Below are 21,878 nucleotides of genomic sequence, written 5' to 3' on the forward strand. Positions count from 1 at the left end.
CCAGTAATATATCCTGTACAGGTGTTTCTGTTGTTTGAACTTACTATCCAATAATTCCATATTTCCACTATCCAAATAACTCCCTAAAAGCTTTTTCTTTGCCCAGGTTTCCAACTGAATTTGCCATTCCATCATTATATGTGCCTGTTACAGCTGTGCTCAGTTACAGCTGGAGAAATCAGTTATTTTTCATCAAAAAAATGAGGGTGGTATTCTCCTCACTCTCCCATATTAATTAAAAATATCAGCAATTTGTAAATTAGCTCAGGGGACAATCTTGTACATTGCTTAGGTTTTGTTACTTACCTATAAAGCAACCAAAAGAAAAAAAAATAATGCAGATATCTGGAGTTCAAGAATTGCAAAAGATACAAGCATGAGACATTATTTTAGATATTTTATTTAAATATCATTTGAAGAAATGCAATACAGCCATTTTTCACTTAGGGTGGTATTTTTCCAGAGTCTTCCAGGCAGCTGTGAATAGACAGTGCCATGGATCATTCCAACGTGCTTGCAACTATGACAATTAATGCATTATGAAACGTTTAGTCAGTCTAAACCTAGGCAGCTTCATCTTTCCAGAGACATTCTGAAAATGTCTAGTGTATTCACAGTTTCCTTGCCCACATGCTACAATTCAGTTCTCTAAATTGGTAGATGTATCTCTTTAAATTATCACAAGTTTGTTCAGCAGTACTAGTCACTGACTTCCATAAATTCTAATACCCTTACAAATAATAATTCTTCTCCCAAGGCTTCTACTTTTTCAACTTTACTGACCTCTGGAAAAATAAATCTCTTATGACCAAAAAGTCTGTAAAGCTTCCTGAAGACAGCATGTTAAGTAAAATAATGCACTGTAAAAAAAAAAAAAAAAGTTGCCTTCAGTTCTTTTTAGTCAAAAGGAGTAGATATTTGTAGCAGCTGTAACACAGAAACCCGCCAAATGACAGGTACTCGAGGGCATGATTTCAGTACATTGCGCCTTCATCTTCTTTATTTAGAAAATAAATAGTGACTGGGCCATGACTTGTATGAACAGTCTCTGTGACACTGACAAAGAACCAGGAGCCAATTCCATATAGTAAAGTTGGGATGCCTAAGAAAAGACAAAAACACGTTACATACAAAGACAGCAAGCCAGGAAAATTAAAACCGCCTATTAATAGTAAAGAATAATGACTCCAAAATGAAATTACAGGAAAAGCATTCCTGTAAAAGCTGCCTTATTAACATTTTGCCTTTATGAAATGCTTACAAGCAGCTATCAGTACACAGTACCCTTCTTGTGTATCGAGTGCACAAGAATCAGAAAGCAGCTTAAAAAAGCAGCAGGAATGAACAGAAAAAGAAGATGGGAGGACAGCAGTATGAAAGAAGTGAAACATGGGCACGTATACAGCCTGATTTCTACCTATTAAAGAAAAAAACATATATATCCAAACACTAAAAAACGAACTCCCTTGGAGTTATCAGCTCAGAGTTTGTCTGTGTATCTGACTAGAAAGAGGAAGGAAAATAGGCAGCGACTTCAGAGATCAGCGTGAAGCTGCTCTTGGAAAAATTTGATCAGTAGTCAAGACTACCAGCTCTAGGAAAGCTGGAATGAGTAGAAAGGTGTATATATAAAGAGCACCATCATTTTTAGCACTACTGAGTCACCCATCTATTACAGACAACAATATTTTACTTAATATAGGGGAAAAAAATGGAGATGGATTAGGCCCTGAATTCAGTAAGGTACAGAAACACCAAGTTTAACATGCTTTAAGTTATCCAAGTGCTTAAGCTAGAGAGATGAGTTGACTTTTTAGTCACCCTTGCCCATCATTTAAATAGGAAACATGCAGGGTAGCTGCGAGAAAGATGGGGCAGATGAAAGGTCTGACTGCGGAGGGAAAAATAAATTCAGGTTTAAAGTTATTATTAATAAATCAATCTTTGTGATTACATTTTCTCACTATGTCAGTTAGAAAGATCAAAAAATGAAGACTAGCAGACAGGTTTTGTAAAGTCACTGAAGACTTGCAAACCAGTAAGATTTATTTTTTAAAATGAAATACGAAAAGAAGAAACTGGTGAAATTAGTTAATGTGACTGTCACCATTTAGATAAGCGTTGTATCCGTATATTAAGTTTTGAATTATTATGTATTTCAAAAGTTATCTATATCCATTTTTATATAAGGTACTGATAGAGTATATTTATTTATAAGCATTTATATATTGCAGCAGCACTTTAGGATCAAGCGTGGTCCGAGTCCTCCACTACATTAGACACTGCCTGTATGTAAGATGCAAAAAACTAGCCCAGGCGCTTTCTAGGAAACAAACCGTTTCGCTTCATCTCGCGCTCGTGTCTGTGCTCAGAGGACTGAATTTCATCCACGGCAACAGAACATAGGTTTCTGGGTGGAAAATGATCCATACCAACCGATGTTAGGAGGTTAAACAACAAGCGCTCGCGCGTTTGCTTTAAGGCGGTTTAATTTTTCTCTCACAACTGGACCGAGAAACACCAACTCGGTAAAAACCCCCGAGAATATCGATTTACAGCCCCGCGTTCCCACCCACGCTGAACGCTCGGGCATTTTCCCATCCGCTTTTCTTACACCGCCGAGGCGCCTCAAAACGGATTCCCTCACCTGAGGGGGAGCGGAGCGGGGCTGAGGGGCGCAGCCCGCCCGCCTCAAGCCCCTCACTCCTCCCGCCTCAAGCCCCTCTCCTTTCTCCCGCCGGAGGACACAGGAGCCGAGGGGAGCGCCGGTCGCCCACCTCACGGCCGGTCAGGTAAGCTGAGGGGAGGCCGCGGAGCCGTCCCGGGACACGACTCACCGGCGTTGAGGACCTTGAGAGCGGTGAAGGCGGCGTTCTGTAGCGCCAGGTCCTGCGGGGCGGCGCGGGAGCAGTGGTACTTGATGAAGGGGAAGCAGCCGGTGCGCAGGATGTGGTAGTTGGCGCCGTTCACCCGCCAGTTGAAGTGGGAGAGGCCGAACTGGTCGTTGCGCACCGCGCTGTACTTGACGCAGTACGAGGTCCAGTGGGGCAGGCCGCGCTGCCGCAGGTGCTGGCTCAGCACCTCCGAGGCGGCGGGGCGGGACGCGGACGCTGCCCCCCGCCACAGCAGCAGCCCCAGGGCCGCCTCATGCAGCCGCCTCAGCGCCCGCATCCCGCGGGGCCACCGCGGCCCCCCCCTCCGCACCAACGGCTCCGGCCCCCGCGCCTGCGCCACCGCGGCGCCTGCGCCGGAGGGCGGGAAGGGGCGGTGGCAGCGGCGGCGGGGTCAGGCCTGTGGGGGCCGAAGCGGACCCCGGCCCTGGAAGCAGCGGGGCGGGTCTGTGGGCGCGAGGGGGAGCGGGGCGGCCCGGCGGCTCCCTGAGGGGAGGGGCCGCGCAGGGGCCGCCGGGCGCAAGGCCGGGGCTCTCCGCGCTGAGGGGGCGAGGGGGGAGCCGGCTGAGGCGCGGGGAGTTGGATCGTCCTGCCCGGCGCAGAGCGGGAGAGGGGCGGACGCAAGCGCTCGTTACAGCGAGCGAGAATATCACAGAGAATCGGGCAGTTCCGTTTTTAGAAAGGGTTTTGTTTACAGCGTGACGGGAGCGCTCGGTGTGTTGCTGGCGCATCTCCCAGCTGCAGCCTCTGACGGGTTAAAGTGCGCTCAGGAAAAAATGTGTTAAACTGCGTTGGTTTTACGGTGTGAAATCTGACAGTGATACCGGGTTTAAAATAGTTCTTTGAACGTGTTAGACCCCTTCGAGGAGAAATATTTTAAAATCATAGCTAATATTCCATGATATGATTTTTCTAAATAAAAGCTAAGGGTTTGAACCACTGAACATTCTGTTAGAGAAAAAAGGCTGTACAGAAGAGTAAACTGAGAAATGGGAACAGATTTTTCCTTTTAATAACTACACGCAATATCTCAAACTCAGCAATCTTTAAACCATTGAGCTATATAGTATGAATGTGCTAATTAATCAATTACTACCCAACAATGTACCCTGTTTATTTACGGTAGTGTACTACATGTGTGTAGAACCAGTAATTATTAATCATAGTAACAAATTTGACTCAAGTTCACCTTCCTATAATTAATAGAGCATATAGTTAGCTTTAATATCTTTATTAGTGGTTTTCTCTCTCACAGTGGTAACAACGACAAGATAGAAAAGTTGGAATCTGATTCTGTGCCTCACTATAGTGAAGGGCTGAACTAAGGTATTACACCTTAAGAGTGATATTCAAAATTACCTCCTATAAAGATACTGCTGATAAAGTGAACATATGAGAATGACTTTGATTTTTATAAGTATTTATTTCAAGGTATTTTGCTATTAACTTTGCATTACTCCTATTAAAAGTGCAAGCAGGGAAAAATCCTTCAGCTTCTGGAAGCGTAACCTCACACTGGTTAAGGGAATGTAGATGCACCTCCACTTGCACAACGTGCTACAAATGGAATGAAGTAGCATCTGTATTTACAAAAGCGTAGCAAAACATTGCGTGCTTCAAAAGTATGCAAGAATCACAATCAAACATCCTAAAGATGAGGCTGGAAGCGTTATGAAGCATTCTTCCAAATGTCTTCTGTTAATAATACTTGGTTGCACAGTTCTGATCTCTGTGTTGACTGGATTCTGGTATAGTCTGATCATTTTTGCATCCAGTCTCCTGAAATGCACATCTTTGTGATGAAGCTGAAAACCGGTCTAACCATTCTTCAGTCAGGATGATATATTAAATTAGATTCACGATGGTTGTCAGTGATTGTAGTTCCTAATCTTCAGTGCCTGATTGCTGTAACAAAATCTGTAGTCTAAAATGAAGTACAGAGGATCCGAATACCATAAGAGGGAGCAGCTCAGATCTATGATAGGTGATTTGTTAAAAGGCAAGTGATGTTTGGTAATCACTGTGAAACGCTGAGGACCAGGTTAGTCTTTAAATTCCAGGGATTTGTTACCTTAACCCAAACAGAAGCTAGTAAATTCTTCTGAACTGTCTGTTTGAATAAGGCATCAGATCTTTCAGGAAATGGGTGGGGTGGATACTTTATTTCCGAAGACATCTGGAAGCGGTTGTGCTGATGAGCTGCTTTTTTGCTTAGTACTCAGAGTTATCATCCTAGAAGTGGAAACCTGGGCTGAATGCCCTTTTTTTTTTTTTTTTTAGGGCTTTAAACCCAGCTATCTAAAAAGGGAGACCCAGTTTCTAGTATCAACTCCAGGTGATGTTCTCTCAGGAGAATGACCTGAAATGGGTAGCCCATGTGTTACAGTTTGTCAATTCCTGCAAAAACAAAGCCCGGGCAAACGCTGCAGCTGAATGCACATCTTTATTTGCAGCTCTGGCCCAGCAGAAGCATGAAACCTTTATTTTAATTGTCTGCATCTCTGCAGAGGATGCAAACCCCCTTGCCCCTCATCGCCTTCCACAAGTGTTCCTCCACACCTTGTGGCTGGGGAAGCAGCTTGGGATTTTGCTGTCCTTAGCTGCAGAATCCTTTGGCAGTTCGGGCCACCTTTTATCTTTCCATTTGCACTTCCTCTGTCTTCTTCCCAGCCTAGGTCATGTTCTGAAATTCAAGCTACAGTTCGAGAGCTCTATTACTCCTTTAGTGAGTGGCAATAGATAATCCGGTTGTGTGAACAGGAGAATAATGACTATATTTCTGACCTTTTTTTTTTTAAAAGATTATGATTTTATATCTGCTGTACTGCTAAAAAAATACATTTTTGGCACCAGCAGCATGGGAGTTCAATGTGAGAGACTGTAAAGCAGTTTCAATCCTTCTATCAGCTCAACGCTCAGAAGTGTTACTAGTAATTAAAAACTTTTTTTCCTCAAAATACATTTCACACTTTGCACATACTGAGAAATCTCTCTCACCATGGGAACTTTCAGGTCATTTTCCTGCAAAAACAGGTACAGTTTTCTTTTGTCAGAATAGAACAAAGACATAAGGAAGTGCAGGTTTCATTTACTCCTAGGACACTGCAGTCTATTAAGTGCCAGTGAACTAATGAGCCTCTCAGACCTTATGTTGTTCTGGCTTGGATCAAGGCTTAATTTTACTTAACCCTTAAGAAACTAGCTGACTCCTAGGGTGGTACTGCCATGCTCTCCTATGCCTCCTTCTCCCCCAGGATATTGCTTCTACCGACCAAACAGGGACGTTATACAGCTTGGGTATGAAGCGAGGTGAGAAATCCAGCGTTATAAATGTCGTGAAGAAAAAGTCAGAACAACATACTGTTCTGCAGCCCCTCAAAGTAGAACAGAGAACAAATATATGTTCTCTTGTTGGAAGAACTAATGAGCAGTTATACTGTGCTCTTTGGCATATTATTTCTTGGCAAGTGAGAGATCCTTGTTGTACCTACCACAGCCAAAAATTCCTCTCTTGCTTTCATCTCTAACCATAAAGAATAAGGACTTCCAGGAAGGTCATTCACTGGCTAAATTTCATGTTAGGAAAAATCTCTGTGGGCTCTGGTATATCCAAAACCAAGACCATATTGAGATTACATGTAAGAAAGGAACAAAACTAAATCAATTAAACAAAAATATTCTTTTAGGTTTTTATTTGAAACAGGGATTAGCATTTATGCAAACATTCTCACTTCCAATTAATTACTTCTGTGACCAAAGTAGAAGAGAAAAAGGTTAACGCAAAAGATAATATATGAAGCTATAACAGATCAAAGGAACTGGGTGGGTACTGATCTGCTGCAACTGCTTGGTCACATTCATTATTCATCTTAAAAACTGGTTTTGCCTGAACTTTTTGGGAAGTAATCTCTTAGATACTTGCCATGCTTGGGACAAAAGTAGTGGAGAAGATGCACTCTTCTTTAGTAAAATTTAGAATGTGTTGTCTGTTGTCTGTTGGGATATTAAAGATTTAATGGATTTACAAATGGAACTGTCGTCTTTCAACATAACAGTGGACAGCAATTGTGACCAAAAAAGTCCCAGTACCTGAAATAGAGAATCTATCTGATAGACAGATAGATCTGCAAAAGTCACGGTATACTGGGAATCACAGTACAAGTATAATTCTAATGGTGCTTTCAGAATCTGTTGTTGAACTAGTGCTATTTCTCTTATTTTTGATAATTTGAAAATTAAACCAACTGCTCCAAAAATCTGTAGATAACAAAAGAAATAGTGGAATGTTAACAATATGGACAACCAGTTCTGAAGAGGAGTCTGGGTTGCTGGTCTTACTGATAAGATGGCGTTTCAGTGTATTTATTTATACACTTTCATGTCAGAAACCTGTATTTTGGAAGACAATAGGTTTGAAAGGGAATTTAGGGTTATGGGACTCTTTTCAAAGAAGTTTGATCTCCTAGTCTGATTTAGCGACAAAGACAGCGTGACCCCATTGATAAGATTCTTTTAAACCGATACTGTACTCAGGAACGACAGTATGAACGAACATCAGGGGCATCTATCACGATCCTCTGCTTTTCAACAGTTCACTTTCGTGAAAGAAGGGATATTCTTCTAAACACCGCACTCAGAAATCATGGAAATGTACTGTTTTGGTTAATATTACTTCACATACCAATGCAGAAGGGAAACCAAACCTGTTCTTACAGATGAGAAAGCATTTCCAGAAGCATAAAGAATAAGGCACTTAAACATTTTCCGTTAACTATTCTTTCAGAGCATCTGCTTTCGAAGGTTGCTCTTCTTCCAATTTCAGTCTGTTTTCTGCTGTAATTCCTAGAATTGCTTCAATATCTTGAATTGCCATCTGTAACAAATTCAAGGAATACCAGTTATTTAATGGGCATTATAATGAAATCCAGCAGCCAAACTGCACAGCTGGTAGTACTTGCCTTGAAAAGGTAACCAGAGTTTCACAGGACATGATGCACCAATTAAATTTACTGTTACGTTGGGGCAATTATTAGTAAATATGTACAAATCTCAAGTAAATAAAAATTACAATTCGTTGCAATTTGTACTTCTAATTAACTAACAGGTGTTCTATTTTACATATGTAAATCATTGTTAACTCACTATGAAGAAGAGTTCCCTTTTATATTTTTCTTCAATGGTTGCTTTTGAGTCCCTTATATTGAAAAAAGGGGTGGGGTTTTGGTTCTCTATTCTGTAATGTTGAAATTTAATTATATCTTCTCTAAAACTATCCTTTCACACTCTGCTTGTCAGAGGAACATACAGTCAGCGTTAACACTGGCAAGAATCTGGTATCAATTATGTTATGTGATTTAAGATACCTATCTGTAACGCAGGGCTCCCCTTCACCTTTCTGCAAAACGCTTACAGACAGGATCTGCGAAACTTTTTAGAAAGTTAAAGGTGATGTAGTTTAGCAAGAGAACTCCCTCTGGAAAGTTTAGCTATTCTCTGGAATCAAAAGGCAGCACTGTAATGAGCGCTTGTTTCGGGGCACGGGGTCGCATTCATTATTGCTTTACTGTCTCCTTTTGCCAGCAAGGTCGTCACGAAGGAGCTTCTGAGTAAAGGTGGGTGCTCCTGGGGGATGAAGCCCAGCGCTTCGTCCTGCCTCCCCCCGCGCCACCCCAGAGCATCCTCCGGCGCGCGGGGATGGGCGCTGCCGGCAGATTCAAAGAGCAGAGAAAATTGGGAACAAAATTGACTTGTGAAATTGATGGCGGGGTGAAAGATGTGAACTAATGGATTAAGTACTCAGTGGCTGCCTGCTTAAAAGAAATCAGTGTTAATAATCTAAGGAGCTATTATAAACTTAGAAGTTTGTTTCTAATTTAAGATTCCTCCCTTGATGGTGTCCCTTTAAAATAAATCAGACAATTGTGACAGAACTGTCTGAGGCAGTGCCAATAGCTCCTTTGCTCTTACAAAGGACAGTCAGGAGCATTACATTACAAATAATTTCACGCTAAAGTATGTCTCTTTTCAAAGAAAAAGTTTCAGACTTAAATTTAACTAACAGGTTCATTGGGAGACTTACTATATTGACCTAGACACTGTAAAATACCGCTAACAATAAAAAAAGGAATGGTTTAGCACTTGTTTATGATACAGCATGAGGTATTTTCAGCCCTTGTACAGAAATTAACCAGGATCGTTAGTTAATTAACACCTCACCTTAAAATTGGTCTCGCCTTGCATATTAGGTGCTGATATTTCTTGATGGATGATGAAGAGATTGCGAGCAAAGGTCATGAGGACCCCCTGGAGATCCTCTCCGATTGTTCTGTTAATGATATCCAAACAAATGAGTTTACCAATGATTCCCTTCACATGCTTAAAAACAATCGCCCTCTCATTTGTGCCTGTCTGGTGATGGAATTTAATGAGCATTTTCAATCTCACAAGGTGGCAATCTTCAGGGAGATATGAAAGATGAGGCTCCATTTTAACTTGTCAACAGAAAGGATTTGTGTAATAAATAATTTTTATTAATCAACTTAGCAGAAGTAAGCAGTAAGGTTTCAGCTACTCCAAGGAAAAGGCCACTGTTGAGTTAGGACTGAGACAGTAGAACACTTTAAACACCTAGATTAGTTCAGAAGAACTGTTGCTTCTGCTTATAATTTGTGAAAGACACCTGAAAGAGAAATTTCAGCAGTATCAGCATTTCTTAGATTGTTATAGCTTTTGAGGCTTTGGTTTCTCAGAGCATACAATCTTACGGAACAGGATATTACGCTGAGGAGGAATGTATCTCATTTACTGGCGAGCTGACGATACATCTCCAATGTAGTAAAATGGATAATAATTCACAGAGATGTTTCAAGTATTTCAGCAATTTTATAAGCTCAAACGTTTATATTCTTGAAAATATTTCCAAATTAAGATAATGAAATTGCACTGAAAATCTGATGGAAGACAAATCTGGGATCAGAATGTATGGCAAATGTATTTGAGAGTATTCTGGTAATATATTAATAACGGCCAATTCAAGCTGGTGATCCAAGAGGTATTTTTACGTTTCTTACCAGGGGAGCAATACTGATGCATTGTTTCACAGGAGTTAGCAAGAATGTAGGTAGGATGCAGTATCTCTGACGTAAGGACTCCAGTTTCCAAAGTACATGGCTAACAGTGAAATCACCCCAGCGGGGACAAGGCAATCCAAGAGTCACTGACTCTGGAAATGGCAGGTCCTTCTCTCTCCAGTTCCTCCCCGTCTACCTTGCACAGCCCTCATGCTCACTATATACCCCCTCTGTGGACTGATTCTCTCTTAGCCTCTCAGAAAACCAATCCAGTAAAAGCTTTCTGCTGAGTTACTGAGCTGAATCCCAGAGAGGGGTAAAAGTACCAGCGACAGCGCAAAAGGAGGGTCAGGAGGGAGCGGGACTCCGCAGCTGGGGTCAGGGAAAGCAAGAGCTGCCTTTCAGCATCAGTTAGGAGAGTTTAGCAGCTTCTGGAACACTTTCAGATGCCTAAATCACTTTTTAAATGGCTCCTGTAGATATTTTACAAGTTCTTGTGTAATGATTTTCTTTCAAATTTATCTCACAGCTCAATCATGTAAGCTGCCTGCATTGTGACTGCAGGTGAGTGCAGTATAGCATAGGAATAAGCTAAGCTTTAAACAAACCCGGCTCACTTGTGTACTGCCAGTAGCTCAGTCCCGGCTGAAAGAATCACAGCCCTAGAAACAATCTTTAGGATTCATTTAGTCCATGCCCTGTGCTGGGGCAGGATCAATGCTACTTCTATCATCCTGACAGAGGTTTGTCTAATCTGTTACCAAACACTGTCAATGACAACCGCACTGAACAATCTAATTAGTTCTTCCCTTCCTATCAGAAATTTTTCTTATGCTAAACATGAATCTTCCTTACTGCAAGTTAAGTTCGTTTGTTCTTGTCCTACTACCAAAGACATGGAAATCGTATTTTTCCATCCTGCAGAAGCTTTTCATGTGTTTGAAGACTGTTAGCAGATCTCACTTCAGCCACCTCCCCCCGCCCCTGTTAGCCATACCTTGGAAGCCAGGCTTTCTGAACCCGAAACATGTTCATTGCCTCCCTCAGAGTAGAACGGAAGGATTACTGCCAATGTCTCCTGGGTTATAGTTCACCTTTTCCCACAAGATCATGACATCGTGACTTGCGGGCAGTTTGTAAACCACCGTAACTCACAGCTCCTCTTCTGCAAAGCTAGTTGTTCCTCATACTCACTACTGCTATCTAAGTGTAATTTCTTGCACCTGGTGCAACTGAATGTAATTCTGTCTTTCAGATTGTTTTTTCAATTTGTTGAGATCATTTTGAATTCTATTCCTGCCCTTCAAAATACTTGCGGTCACATCCGGCACTCGAGGAAGCTGTTCTCTTATCCAGGTCGTTAATGAAATAGCTCCAGCATCAAAGGAATGCAGAACAGGCTGAGCACAGGCCGTTTCAGCCCTTCACTCATTACGTCCTATTTTGGCAGTAAACTTTACATAAATTCTCTCTGAGGAGAGGTTTTCAATCAGTGTATAGTAGATTTGTGCAGATTCGGCTTTCTTAGACTTCTTAGGAGAGGTTCATATGTCTAAAGAATTACTGAACTGTCAGACCTGCTGTTGCCTGACTGCTGTTGATCCCTTTGTGACAAACAATATAAAAAGGCATTAAACTTCAACCTCCTTTGCATCTTGTATAGTTAGGTTTTTAATAACGTTGCCTGTAAAAGTAAGCCCGTGCTAATCCGTGTGCTCTCACAGCGAGATTGCTATTGACAGTGAATCCAGCTCCTGTAAAGCTAATTGCAGCAGGTCTTTAGCCTGCAATGCAGCCAGGCTTTGATCTAAGCAGATTCCTGTACTTTTCTTTCTTTATTACTAAAACGCTTAAAGCCTCCCTAAAACTTTTCAAAAGGCCAATCCTACAAGAAGCCATTATACTTTTCTGAACAGTAGGTGAGAGTCAGGGAACTTGAGTGCGTGGTGGTCAGATGGTTCCTTTCCTCACAGACCTTTGTCCGAGCCCAAGCCAGCGCACGCCACGGCGTCGCTCTCTCAGATCAAGCATGTTCCCAACTGTGCATCAGGCTAGGGAACTGTCAGTGTGGACTTACATCATTCCCAATCTGTAGCGCTTCTGATCTTCATACAATATAAACACTGTTCCCTCTTTTTCCTGTCAAATAAAAGGACAAAGTTGCTTTCATTATTCCTAAAATAGTGATAATTATAATAATGGTATTCTACAGGGACAGTAAGTACATAACCATCTCTAAGAAAGGCTGGGTTTGAATTGTGTGTAATGGATTATTGCTCAGTGTAAGTAGATTATTTCATTAACTTTATAGAGAATATATTAACTTTATGTAAAGAGAATACATATGGCAGAGTCTATTCAATAGCAAATATTCTTGTTCCAAAGCAGTAAGAGACAGTCATAAGTATCTTAAAAATTATTGTTATAATTTTTACACAGTTATTTTTATCAAGAGAGAGGTTAACCCCTAAAAGCCTTACACACACTGAAATTGAAAGACACTGAAACTATGTTTATGTTTTCCTGTTCTTAAAACTTATACTTCACCTTAGATATACACCGGACATGAACTTTCCTTAACTTCTGCTCTGCTTTATCAGGGGCTTGATACTGGCGACAGTTTGGTCAGCAGCAAAACTCACAGTTTGGTTTTTAGAGGCTCTAAGCAACAGTTACCGCATGTTGCTGGAGCAGGTGCCATCCCTGGGAGGGGTTTTACTGAGAAAACCCCTAAAACTGCATTTCCCAGCACAGCCCTGTGCCCTAGGATCTGAAATCTCTATCTGCTCTTCTGTCTCATGTAACATCTTCTAAACTCTTTCGCATTTCATTCTTTTACAGTTCTGTTCATAAGCCTTAAGCTCTTCCTTCCCTAGCAGAGACTGCACTTTCATTTCATCATTCCTCTTGCTGTTCTCCACTGCTGCCCGCCCTCTTGGCCTCTGAAGGTGTATCTTCTGAGTACAGAGGTGGGGAAAGGGCCGTGTGATGGCCCAGCGCTCTCATGAAAACTCGGTGCTAGCATGGTCCTAAGCCCAAGCCCAGCTCCTGGCTGACAGCCACAGTCCTTTTTGCCCGCAGAGCCATGCGAACAAACCTGCCAGGACAGCATTCCCTCCGTAATCTCCGAGAGAGATGCCGTCTCGCTCCCTGGTGTGTAACATAAGCACGTTGTAATACTCTTCAGCCTTCACTGCGTCCAGGCTTAAGCCAAATCAGGGAGATATCTCAGCACTGCAGTTCTTCAAGACTTACACCCCAGCTAAAGTAAGCTGGCAGGTAAGTCTCAGAGTACTAGACTAATTTGTACCAGAAACTACCAAAAACCTTTATGCAATTCAGAGGTCATCAATTAGCATCATGAAAGCAGTTTAAAATAAAATTAATTCTGATTTATACCGAGTCAACAAAACTGTTGAGCAGCACCTTGCTGTGTTTTTAACAGAACGCTTAAACACTGTATTATGCTAAACAGAACACTTAAACTTTACATTGTGCTAAGTGGTTTCACCATATTAGAATTTACATACAAAAATTATGCAGAGTGAATATCATGTTTTCTGATCTTTCCCGTTCGTACCTGGAGGTCAAATCCAACACCATGAGCTTTACACATCTGGAGGAGAACATTATAGTAGATCATGGAAAGGCTGGAGTGCCTCAGTTGACTGCTTGCTACTGCACACCGGTTGCTTATTGGAGAAGCCTAGAGAAAACAACTCAGGATTCTTTATTTTCATACCAGTTTATATCAGAAATCAACAATTTCCTTTTTAAGTGGCTTTTTTTCAGTGAACTCAGCATAGAGTAAGACTCCATTTGGAGGAATTCCTGTTCATCACAATGTCTACTGAACGTAGACATTTCCATGAAGCAAAATTAAATCCTCACCTCGCACTGTACGTAAAACCTCATATTGTAGATCAGGTCTACAGAACCATTCTTTATGACCCACATTTTGATATTTTCACAGCTTCATTGGTAACTGAGCCCTGTGACATCATTCTGAGTGGATGCTCTGAATCCACCCTGCCCTGTGGTAACGTACGTTGTTCTAGAGTCAACTCTTCCCGACAGCAGAAATTCCCAAGCAGATAATCGGTAGTTTTTTAAATTGGGTTTCTCCAAGACTGAGCATTCTCCTACAGCATTAGTGTGTATAATTTTTCCAGCAAGTCCTTGAGGAGACTAGGCAAAGTGACTCCAAGGAGCTATACGGCTGGTACCAGTGGAGTTCATGCTATGGATAAACGTCAGTACTGCATTTGAGTTTTGCTTAGCACAAAAGATTAGAGATGTGGCATTGAGTAGAACTGAACAGAGATGTTTTCCTAAACCAAGGCTCGCCTGGGATGTTATTTTTAATAGCGGACTGTTCATTCAGAGTGCGGATACTGCACATTGAAGCATGTAATTTACAGTATTTTTTCTAAAATGATACTTGTTTTGACATTGACTCATTTAAGTTGACGTAGTTGAAATCCTTATATAATACATCTCTGCCTGAAAATTAATCATGTTTATAATATTCTGAGAATTAATAACACCCATTGCTCAAGTCATTAACTTAAAAAAGGAGCTTCCAAAATCTCTTCTCTGCAGTAGGGGACCACAAATAAATGAATGCTTGATAAAATAATCCAAGTAGCAGTTTAACAAGCGTAAACTTGAATGTGGCTGCAATAACACAGAACTATTGTTTAAGGGTTGGCATCAGGTTGATGAGGTGCTTATTTCAGCTACAAAGCATGCATACACATGCATAATGAACTGCAGTATGAATTATTAATGTGTTGCTTATTTAGCCTCATCTGTCTAGAAGATAATGTATCCTAACTATAATGAGTGATTGGTTTTGTACATAATTACAGTAGCAGCAGTATCTAGGAAATTTGTTCTTTCAAAGAAGGATTTCTAAAAATAAAATCATCACACAAACTCAGTTGCTGCTCCATTTTATCAAAATCAAACCTACCAGGATTGAGAATATATAATAAATTAAAAGGGACAGAATCATTATTAACATCATAATTTTACACAAAGTGTTTTACTTAATCATTCATTACAGATCATGTGCTGTAAAAAAACATTTGTCTCTCGGTTTGTTTGTTTCTTTTTCTAAAGATATTTTCCTGAGCGAGTGCATTTTTGTAGTTAACTCTTAAGGAGATAAAAACCCCAGAGATACAGAAAGTAGAAAAATAAAGGATATAGTGACAATTTATGTTAATTCTGACAGAATTTTAATTAAAAAAAGTTGCTACTTGATTACTTTTCATTTCTAAAACTTGTACTACTGGGACTAATCATATCTAATTTACTTCTCTCCAACTAAAAGTGGTTGCTTGACAAGAACAATAGATCAAGAGCTCATTAACCTCTAAATTATAGTTCCATGACATTTTTGGAATGGTGCTACATTCCTCCTCTATGTATGAAAAAAAGGGAGCTGTGAACCTTCTGTCAAAATGTGTAAAACGGCATCTGTTTTCTATCTGTATGTGTATATATACGTATACATACATTTCTTATTCTCTGCCTTTTCTGAAGGGCTTTCTTCCCTTTTTAGAGGGGCAGTCTCAAGGTTCAGAGCCGTAGTAAATCCTGCACCGAGAGTGATCTAATATAACAAATCAGCATTATAAACAGGTAACACGTTAACCATGCATCTCTCGCAGTGTGTTTATGAGGGTTTCAAAGCAATACACAAATATCATCTTATTTAAAATGCCATCCCTGGCAGGCACTGTTATGGACACAGTCTGAAGGGTTTTTGCAGAGATGAAATGTGAGATCCCTGAGAAGCAAGTGCTGCAGCGCTCCTCATTTCAGCACCTCAACCCACAGGCCTAAGCCCCTTGGCTTTGTGCGTGGTACCCACGCAGAGCCACGCACACCTGAATTCACAGCACGTGGCACCGAGCGTGGATGAATCTGACCCGGCAGCAGAAAACAGAAAGCCCAGGTGGCCAAGAAGGTCAATGGTATCTTGGCTTGTATTAGCAATAGCGTGCTCAGCAGGGACAGGGAAGGGATCTTACCCCTGTACTCGGCACTGGTGAGGCCGCACCTCGATTACTGTGTCCAGTTTTGGGCCCCTCACTACAAAAAGGCCATTGAATGACTCGAGCGTGTCCAGAGAAGGGCAACGAAGCTGGTGCAGGGTCTGGAGCACAGGTCTGATGGGGAGCGGCTGAGGGAACTGGGGGGGTTTAGTCTGGAGAAGAGGAGGCTGAGGGGAGACCTCATCGCCCTCTACAACTCCCTGAAAGGAGGGTGCAGAGAGGGGGGATGAGTCTCTTGAACCAAGGAACAAGCGAGAATGGCCTCAAGCTGCGCCAGGGCAGGGTTAGACTGGCTCTCAGGAAGTATTTCTTTCCAGAAGGGGTTGTTGGGCGTTGGAATGGGCTGCCCAGGGCAGGGGTGGAGTCCCCATCCCTGGAGGGGTTTAAGAGTCGGGTTGACCCAGCGCTGAGGGATCTGGTGGAGTTGAGAACGGTCAGTGTGAGGTTAATGGTTGGAGTGGATGATCTTCAAGGGCTTTTCCAACCCAGATGATTCTGTGATTCTGTGAAAGATGGAGCAGGGGGACTTCAGGGCTCGGCTGTCCTCCTGCTTGGGGCTGCAAACGGGAGCTGCTCCCCCTCGGGGTTCGTAACTCTGGTCCGGAGAGAGCGAGCAGTTGGATGGATGCAGAACTGAGTGAAGGTTCTGAGAACCAACATTTGGGTTTAACTCAAGGGAGAGCTGGGAAGGATTTAGGTGTCCAGGTCCTTCTGCAGATGTAGTCCTGATCGTCTGACCCTCGGTTTTCTGCATAAAAGCATGAAGCTGGGGTAGAACTTCAGTGCTAAATCAGACCTTGTGAGCTGAAGGCTCAGATTTCTTCTTGACTGCTTTTAAGTTACTCGTAGAGGCAGGGCAGGGCTTTCGCTTCCTTCCTTTTTCTTGCAATATATAAATTACCACATTTTTTACAACTTGAAAACTACCTGAAATATTTAGAAGTTATTTACTACCACAAATCTATATTACTGAGCACAAAGGATGACTAATTAGGTACCCATAAGCATCCAGAACCCTTCATTTAATTTCTAACTTGATGGTATCCCATTTACTTTATTAACCTTGTAAAAGCTAAAATTATCGGTTTAAAATCAGAAAGGAGCAGATTCAGCTCCTCTAGAACAGTGATCTAGGACAGATTTTATCTTTTCAGTAGTATCAGTAATAATTTTATTTGTAAACAAATCACTGCTTACACTTTTTGTCTCCTCATGCTGAATATGTTGGTTTTTCATTTTCTTTGAACCAAGAGATACTTCAAAGTGGTTAGAGCGACAATCCAGATTTCCATCTGTCACGTACAACATGAGCTGAGTCAAGGCCAGCTGGTCACTATAGCAAAGGTCAAGGTCTGTTGCCCATACCTAATCAAAACACAAACAGGTGCATTAAAATTTAAAAAAAAGAACAAGAAGGGTGAAACTCAGCCATCATGTAAAGGAACATCTATGCCTTTATTTTTGTGCATGTTGGCATGCAAACTTAAGGTTTCCTTGTGCTGGTGCATCACTGGCAGCGATAAACCACTTCCAAACAGGAACTTCAAAAATAACTTTTGAGAGAAAACCAAAAGGCTAAGGACAAAACAGTTACCTGTACTACCCAGATTTTAGCAACAATTCAAAAAAGTAGATAGATGAGCTCAACAGCTGTAAAGCCTTTATTGCATTAAATAGGTAATTATCCAAAAACTAAATATCACACCTGGATTTTTCAGCTGAAGAATAAATAATTAGTGTTAAATAGAGTCAGCCTTGAGTTACAAATAGGTATTTTGAGATAGAAAAAGGGAAGTTCCAGAAAGCAAAGCTAAACTGAGTAAAAGGAGTAGGGAAGTGTGAAATCTCTGTGTAAAGATACGTATCAGTCATCACAGGGGTAGAGCAAAGCCCGTTCCCGCTGCAGTGCCCCGCTTTATCAAACACTGGGTACTTCAGCATGCAGGAAACTGTACGACTTGCGGCACGGTTCTGCTTCCACTCACCCGGCTGCTCTGTGCTGCTAACTCAGATTTATACTCGCAGAACTGCACAAGAAATCGGAGATGGTCAGGCTGCCAGTGGAAGGTGTCCCATGCGCAGGACATACTTGCAGGCAAGGAGAAAAGCCTCATATAAACCTCAAGAAGATTTCAAAGCATTAAAGCATGTAAAAGTCAGGCTGGATTTGTGAGGCCAGTTCACACCGAGGGAGCAGCAGAAGGAAGTACCATGCATCACTTCTGCGAGGCTCCTCTACCCCCCAACAACCTAAGCGTGGCTTTACCCAGGAGTTTTTCCCACTTAAAAAATGCTTGTGCCTACTACGCTAGTGAGAAATGTTAAGGCACACAAATATCTGCCCTACAGTGGACCCCTTTAAAACAAATCTCGCAGTGAATGACTTGAATAAGCCTTTGAATGGTAAATGGCATCATTATAAGGATATTAAGAGGTCAGGCAGCCAAGGCCTCTTGGTAAACTGGAGTTAATTTCTGAATCATATGCACATAGTAATGCCCTTTTTATAATGGTGAATAAATCACATCAGTAACAGTTGTTAATATCTAACTGCCAAGTATCTGTTGCTGTATTAAATATCCTATTTGTCAACTTAAATATTTCCTGCTGCATGGTATAAAATGCAAATTGGATGCTAATGGCTGGCTTTACTTAGTAATAGGGGAATGTTCCCCAATTATAATGCTCAATTTTCTTCAATAATTTATTCTTTATCATCACTTCTGCAAGACAGGAAGGAACTTTCATATCGATTTTTACTTTTCCAGTATGTGCCCACCTTTTCAATGAGCTAAATAGTAATTATAAACTCTACATACTGTAGAAGTGTTACGTTAATTTCCATAAATATTGACAAATCAGAAACAGCCAATGTGTCTTGAACCTCGTTTGAGTTGGATTTCAGATGCTCAGTTAAAGCTTTGCCCACAGGAGGAGATATCAGGGCTACACAAGGGGACAAGGGACTACTGAAAATCTTGGCGATCCAAAGACCAAGTGAACTGGTTGCTCTTCATCCAGCCCCTGATAGTACACTGGCATCGCTCTGACCTCAAAGTCTACACCAGACTGAAGGCGGACTGTAAATTGGCTGAGAGGGGAAAAGCAGGGAACTTGAGCAAAGACATCACTGTGACTGTAGTGCATCTGGGTATCTGGCAAGAGGATGGCTTGAGCATTTAACAGCAGATAAAGCATTAAAAAATGCAGCCTGACAGACATAAACAGCCATTAGCACAACAGAAATTCATTACACCCTGGTAAAGATTCAGACAAACCGTACCAAGTGTGGGATAGCACCTACGTCTTGCAAGACTCACTCAACAAATCCCATATTGTCAGTAACTAAAATTAAAGTACGTGCAAGTGACACTGTCTTCATTTGAGATGTAGAGAAGAGCCCTATTAATTACTCGTGTGATACGTTTCACATCATCTGAACAAAAACCCAGCATGCCAACCTGGCTCCAGCACCCCGCTGGCACCTTCCCAGTCGTTGCTCTGGGAAGGCACAGAAGCACTCCTGGATCCCTGTGCCAGGGGATGGCTCCGGCCTCATCTCTGCCTGGGCAAGGGGCTGTAACATGGGGAAGAGGAGAAAATCCTTTTAGCAGGGCAATTTTTGTGCTGGAAGTCACGAGACCAACCAGATGCAAGTTGAAGGAGTTTCTGTTTGCTCACAGAGTGTATCGACTGGTTGTTTTGGACACGGCTTCATCATCTCAGACCGAATACCCTCATGCTGTTGCCTACAAAATTCAGGGCTCAGGTCAACGGGGTGGACTCCTGGCCCTACCACGTAATGAAGGAAGGTGTCCATCCCCTCCCCGGCCTGTTACTCTTTAATGTTGCATGAAAGGAGAGCTCTAAACACCTACTTCAGCTTCAGTCACAGTTACATTCTACATATGTAAAGTCATTGTATATTTTTTTTTTTTTTTTAACTATAGGGTGTAGATCTCCACAAGCACAAGGGGGAGGAAGCAAACGTGGCTGGAAGCCACCTGTCCACCTCCTTTCATTCTGGGCCTGAGGCTGAACCACCCCGACTGCCCGTTAAAGCAGCCAAATGGTCATTACTGTGTGCCAGCTGGGATCACCCCCAAGGATCCTTTTCCTGGCTCAGGACTGTCAGTGAACACTATGTTGTGGCCATGTTCCTTTCTGCCCTGGATGTGTCCCACAACATCCCTAATGTGGGGAGAAAGGAAGAAGGATCAGATGGTGTGAGATTCCAGCTTTAGCCTAGCCAGGGCTTCCCTTTTGCCATGGAAATCCAGAAGTGCCCTTTAAACCCCCTTTGTACTGCTACATAATTGGGAAGACACAGGCCCTGGGCCATGGGTCTAGCTTTATCTTCATGGATAATTTTTTCCCATTTTATTAGTTCAAATGCAGGCCAGATCATTAGTAACTAGTTGACCAAATTCTTCAGTGGAATAATTTCTAAGTCCCGTTCCAGTTCCTGAAGGTCACTAACGCTCTTTGCAAAATTACAGCAATCAGGCAATAGGCAACATTTTTGGTAGTTCTGAGCAAGGATGGAGGTTCGACAGGCCCGAGTCTGGCTGGTGGAGCCATGTGAAGACAACAGCTCTGCAGCTGCTTATAGTGCTCTTACTCTGGCAGCAGGCAGTGGCTGGCTGCATGCTGACTCTATCAGTCTGGCACCTTTTCACCAATAATATATCAATATATATTCCCAAATGGAAAGGGGTAGCTCATTATATCATACTAAGCACATGTTGACCATATTGGAGTTAGCAGGTGTCCCTTGAGTATAATGACCTAAAATTAGTTGTAATAAACAAAGAGCGCCAGAATCCTTTATATCTGTGTCTAAAGAATTCTAATTAGGCAAACTCCATAGCTGATGACTTCTCACTTTCTGTGAAGATGTCACCAGGATCATGCTAAGATCACGTATTTCCAGTGCTTTGAAAGTCCTCTTTGGCATGCGGAGCACTACACTAAATCAGTACAGCAGTGGATACGAACAAGAACATGAACTGAGAAAAACATCTAACGTTAGAGCAAGGAGAGCTACACGTCACGTGTATGGCACCAGTTTGGGCAGTGTAATTTAGACATGCCTATTGCTCTCTCTTCTGCCATTTTGAAATGTCAGAGCACAGGAAGGTCTTAGTGGCTCCTCCTTCCAGCTCGGCAGTGCTGGTGCTGCTGGCCAGCCTTAGCAAAGCATCGTGCAGCATGCGAGCAAAGAGGGAGGCCCAGAAAAGAGGGGATGGTGGAGGAGAAAGCAGCATTAACAAAGGTGCCACCAGTCACCCCAAACAGAGACACGACTCTTCAATGGAAAGAATAGTCTCTGGGAAGGAGGATGGCAACTAGAGCTGATTCCCCAGATGGCTCCTCCAGCAGCTTGGAGGCCCGGAGCACCATGTGAGGAGGCAGTGCCGTTTACAGACCTCCAGCACCGCTGGGATTGGATTGAAGGCTTCGCCCATGTATTCTTTGGTTCCCTGCATGCTCTGTAGCACTAGATTGTACATGGCAAATGAAAGGACACTCATCATTCTTGACATTACCACTCGTAACTAGAAGAGCTCAGGCAAGCGCCCACTATTAATGCCTTTAAAAACTGTGAAATGTAGAAGCAGCTGAAACCGATGCAGAACTCGGGGGGGGGAAAGATAAGAGTGGCACTGCATGAGCTCTAAAGAAAAATACACAGCATCAGATAAAAGCAGTGAAGAACAGATCTTGATAGAGTTTCCAGCAATGCCTGGTGTTACAGTGGAGCAAGAACACCGCTTTCCAGCAAGGTTCCCGTTTCGAAGGGAGGAGTATCCTCCCTGTTCAGTGCCAAAGGAGCTGTAAAACAAGTGACA

General features: G+C 42.3%; 2 protein-coding genes across 3 annotated transcripts in view; both read right to left on the minus strand.

The window, feature by feature from the left end:
* Positions 1 to 382: 382 nt before the first annotated feature.
* C11H15orf61 (chromosome 11 C15orf61 homolog) lies at positions 383 to 3,364 on the minus strand. Of its 2 annotated transcripts, XM_074880595.1 has the most exons (3): positions 2,838 to 3,364; positions 947 to 1,102; positions 383 to 860 (listed from the first exon to the last, which is right to left on the minus strand). In XM_074880595.1, the coding sequence occupies exons 1-2, from the start codon at positions 3,169 to 3,171 to the stop codon at positions 975 to 977; spliced, it is 462 nt and encodes a 153-aa protein (XP_074736696.1). In that variant the 5' UTR covers positions 3,172 to 3,364; the 3' UTR covers positions 383 to 860; positions 947 to 974. The 2 variants fall into 2 exon arrangements, with proteins under 2 accessions (XP_074736696.1, XP_074736695.1); XM_074880594.1 differs by having other exon boundaries at positions 383 to 1,102; positions 2,838 to 3,362.
* Positions 3,365 to 6,570: 3,206 nt separating this feature from the next.
* Positions 6,571 to 21,878, minus strand: part of IQCH (IQ motif containing H) — a 72,606-nt gene continuing 57,298 nt past the window's right edge. The window contains exons 17-21 of the mRNA XM_074880178.1: positions 17,224 to 17,391; positions 13,542 to 13,667; positions 12,039 to 12,100; positions 9,108 to 9,216; positions 6,571 to 7,764 (exon numbers count right to left, since the gene is read on the minus strand). Coding sequence (XP_074736279.1) covers positions 7,663 to 7,764; positions 9,108 to 9,216; positions 12,039 to 12,100; positions 13,542 to 13,667; positions 17,224 to 17,391 — 567 coding nt within the window. The 3' untranslated portion in view covers positions 6,571 to 7,662. The remainder of the gene's footprint in view (positions 7,765 to 9,107; positions 9,217 to 12,038; positions 12,101 to 13,541; positions 13,668 to 17,223; positions 17,392 to 21,878) is intronic.

Source organism: Strix uralensis, chromosome 11 (genome assembly GCF_047716275.1).
Source record: "Strix uralensis isolate ZFMK-TIS-50842 chromosome 11, bStrUra1, whole genome shotgun sequence".
NCBI classification, from domain to species: Eukaryota; Metazoa; Chordata; class Aves; order Strigiformes; family Strigidae; genus Strix; species Strix uralensis.

Excerpts from the sequence above, each read along its gene's own strand:
- C11H15orf61 (XM_074880595.1), bottom strand. The coding sequence starts at position 3,171 with ATGCGGGCGCTGAGGCGGCTGCATGAGGCGGCCCTGGGGCTGCTGCTG. Across the intron at positions 1,103-2,837 it reads TCTCAAGGTCCTCAACGCCG|GCATCCCAACTTTACTATAT; the intron begins GTGAGTCGTGTC and ends GTCTTTTCTTAG.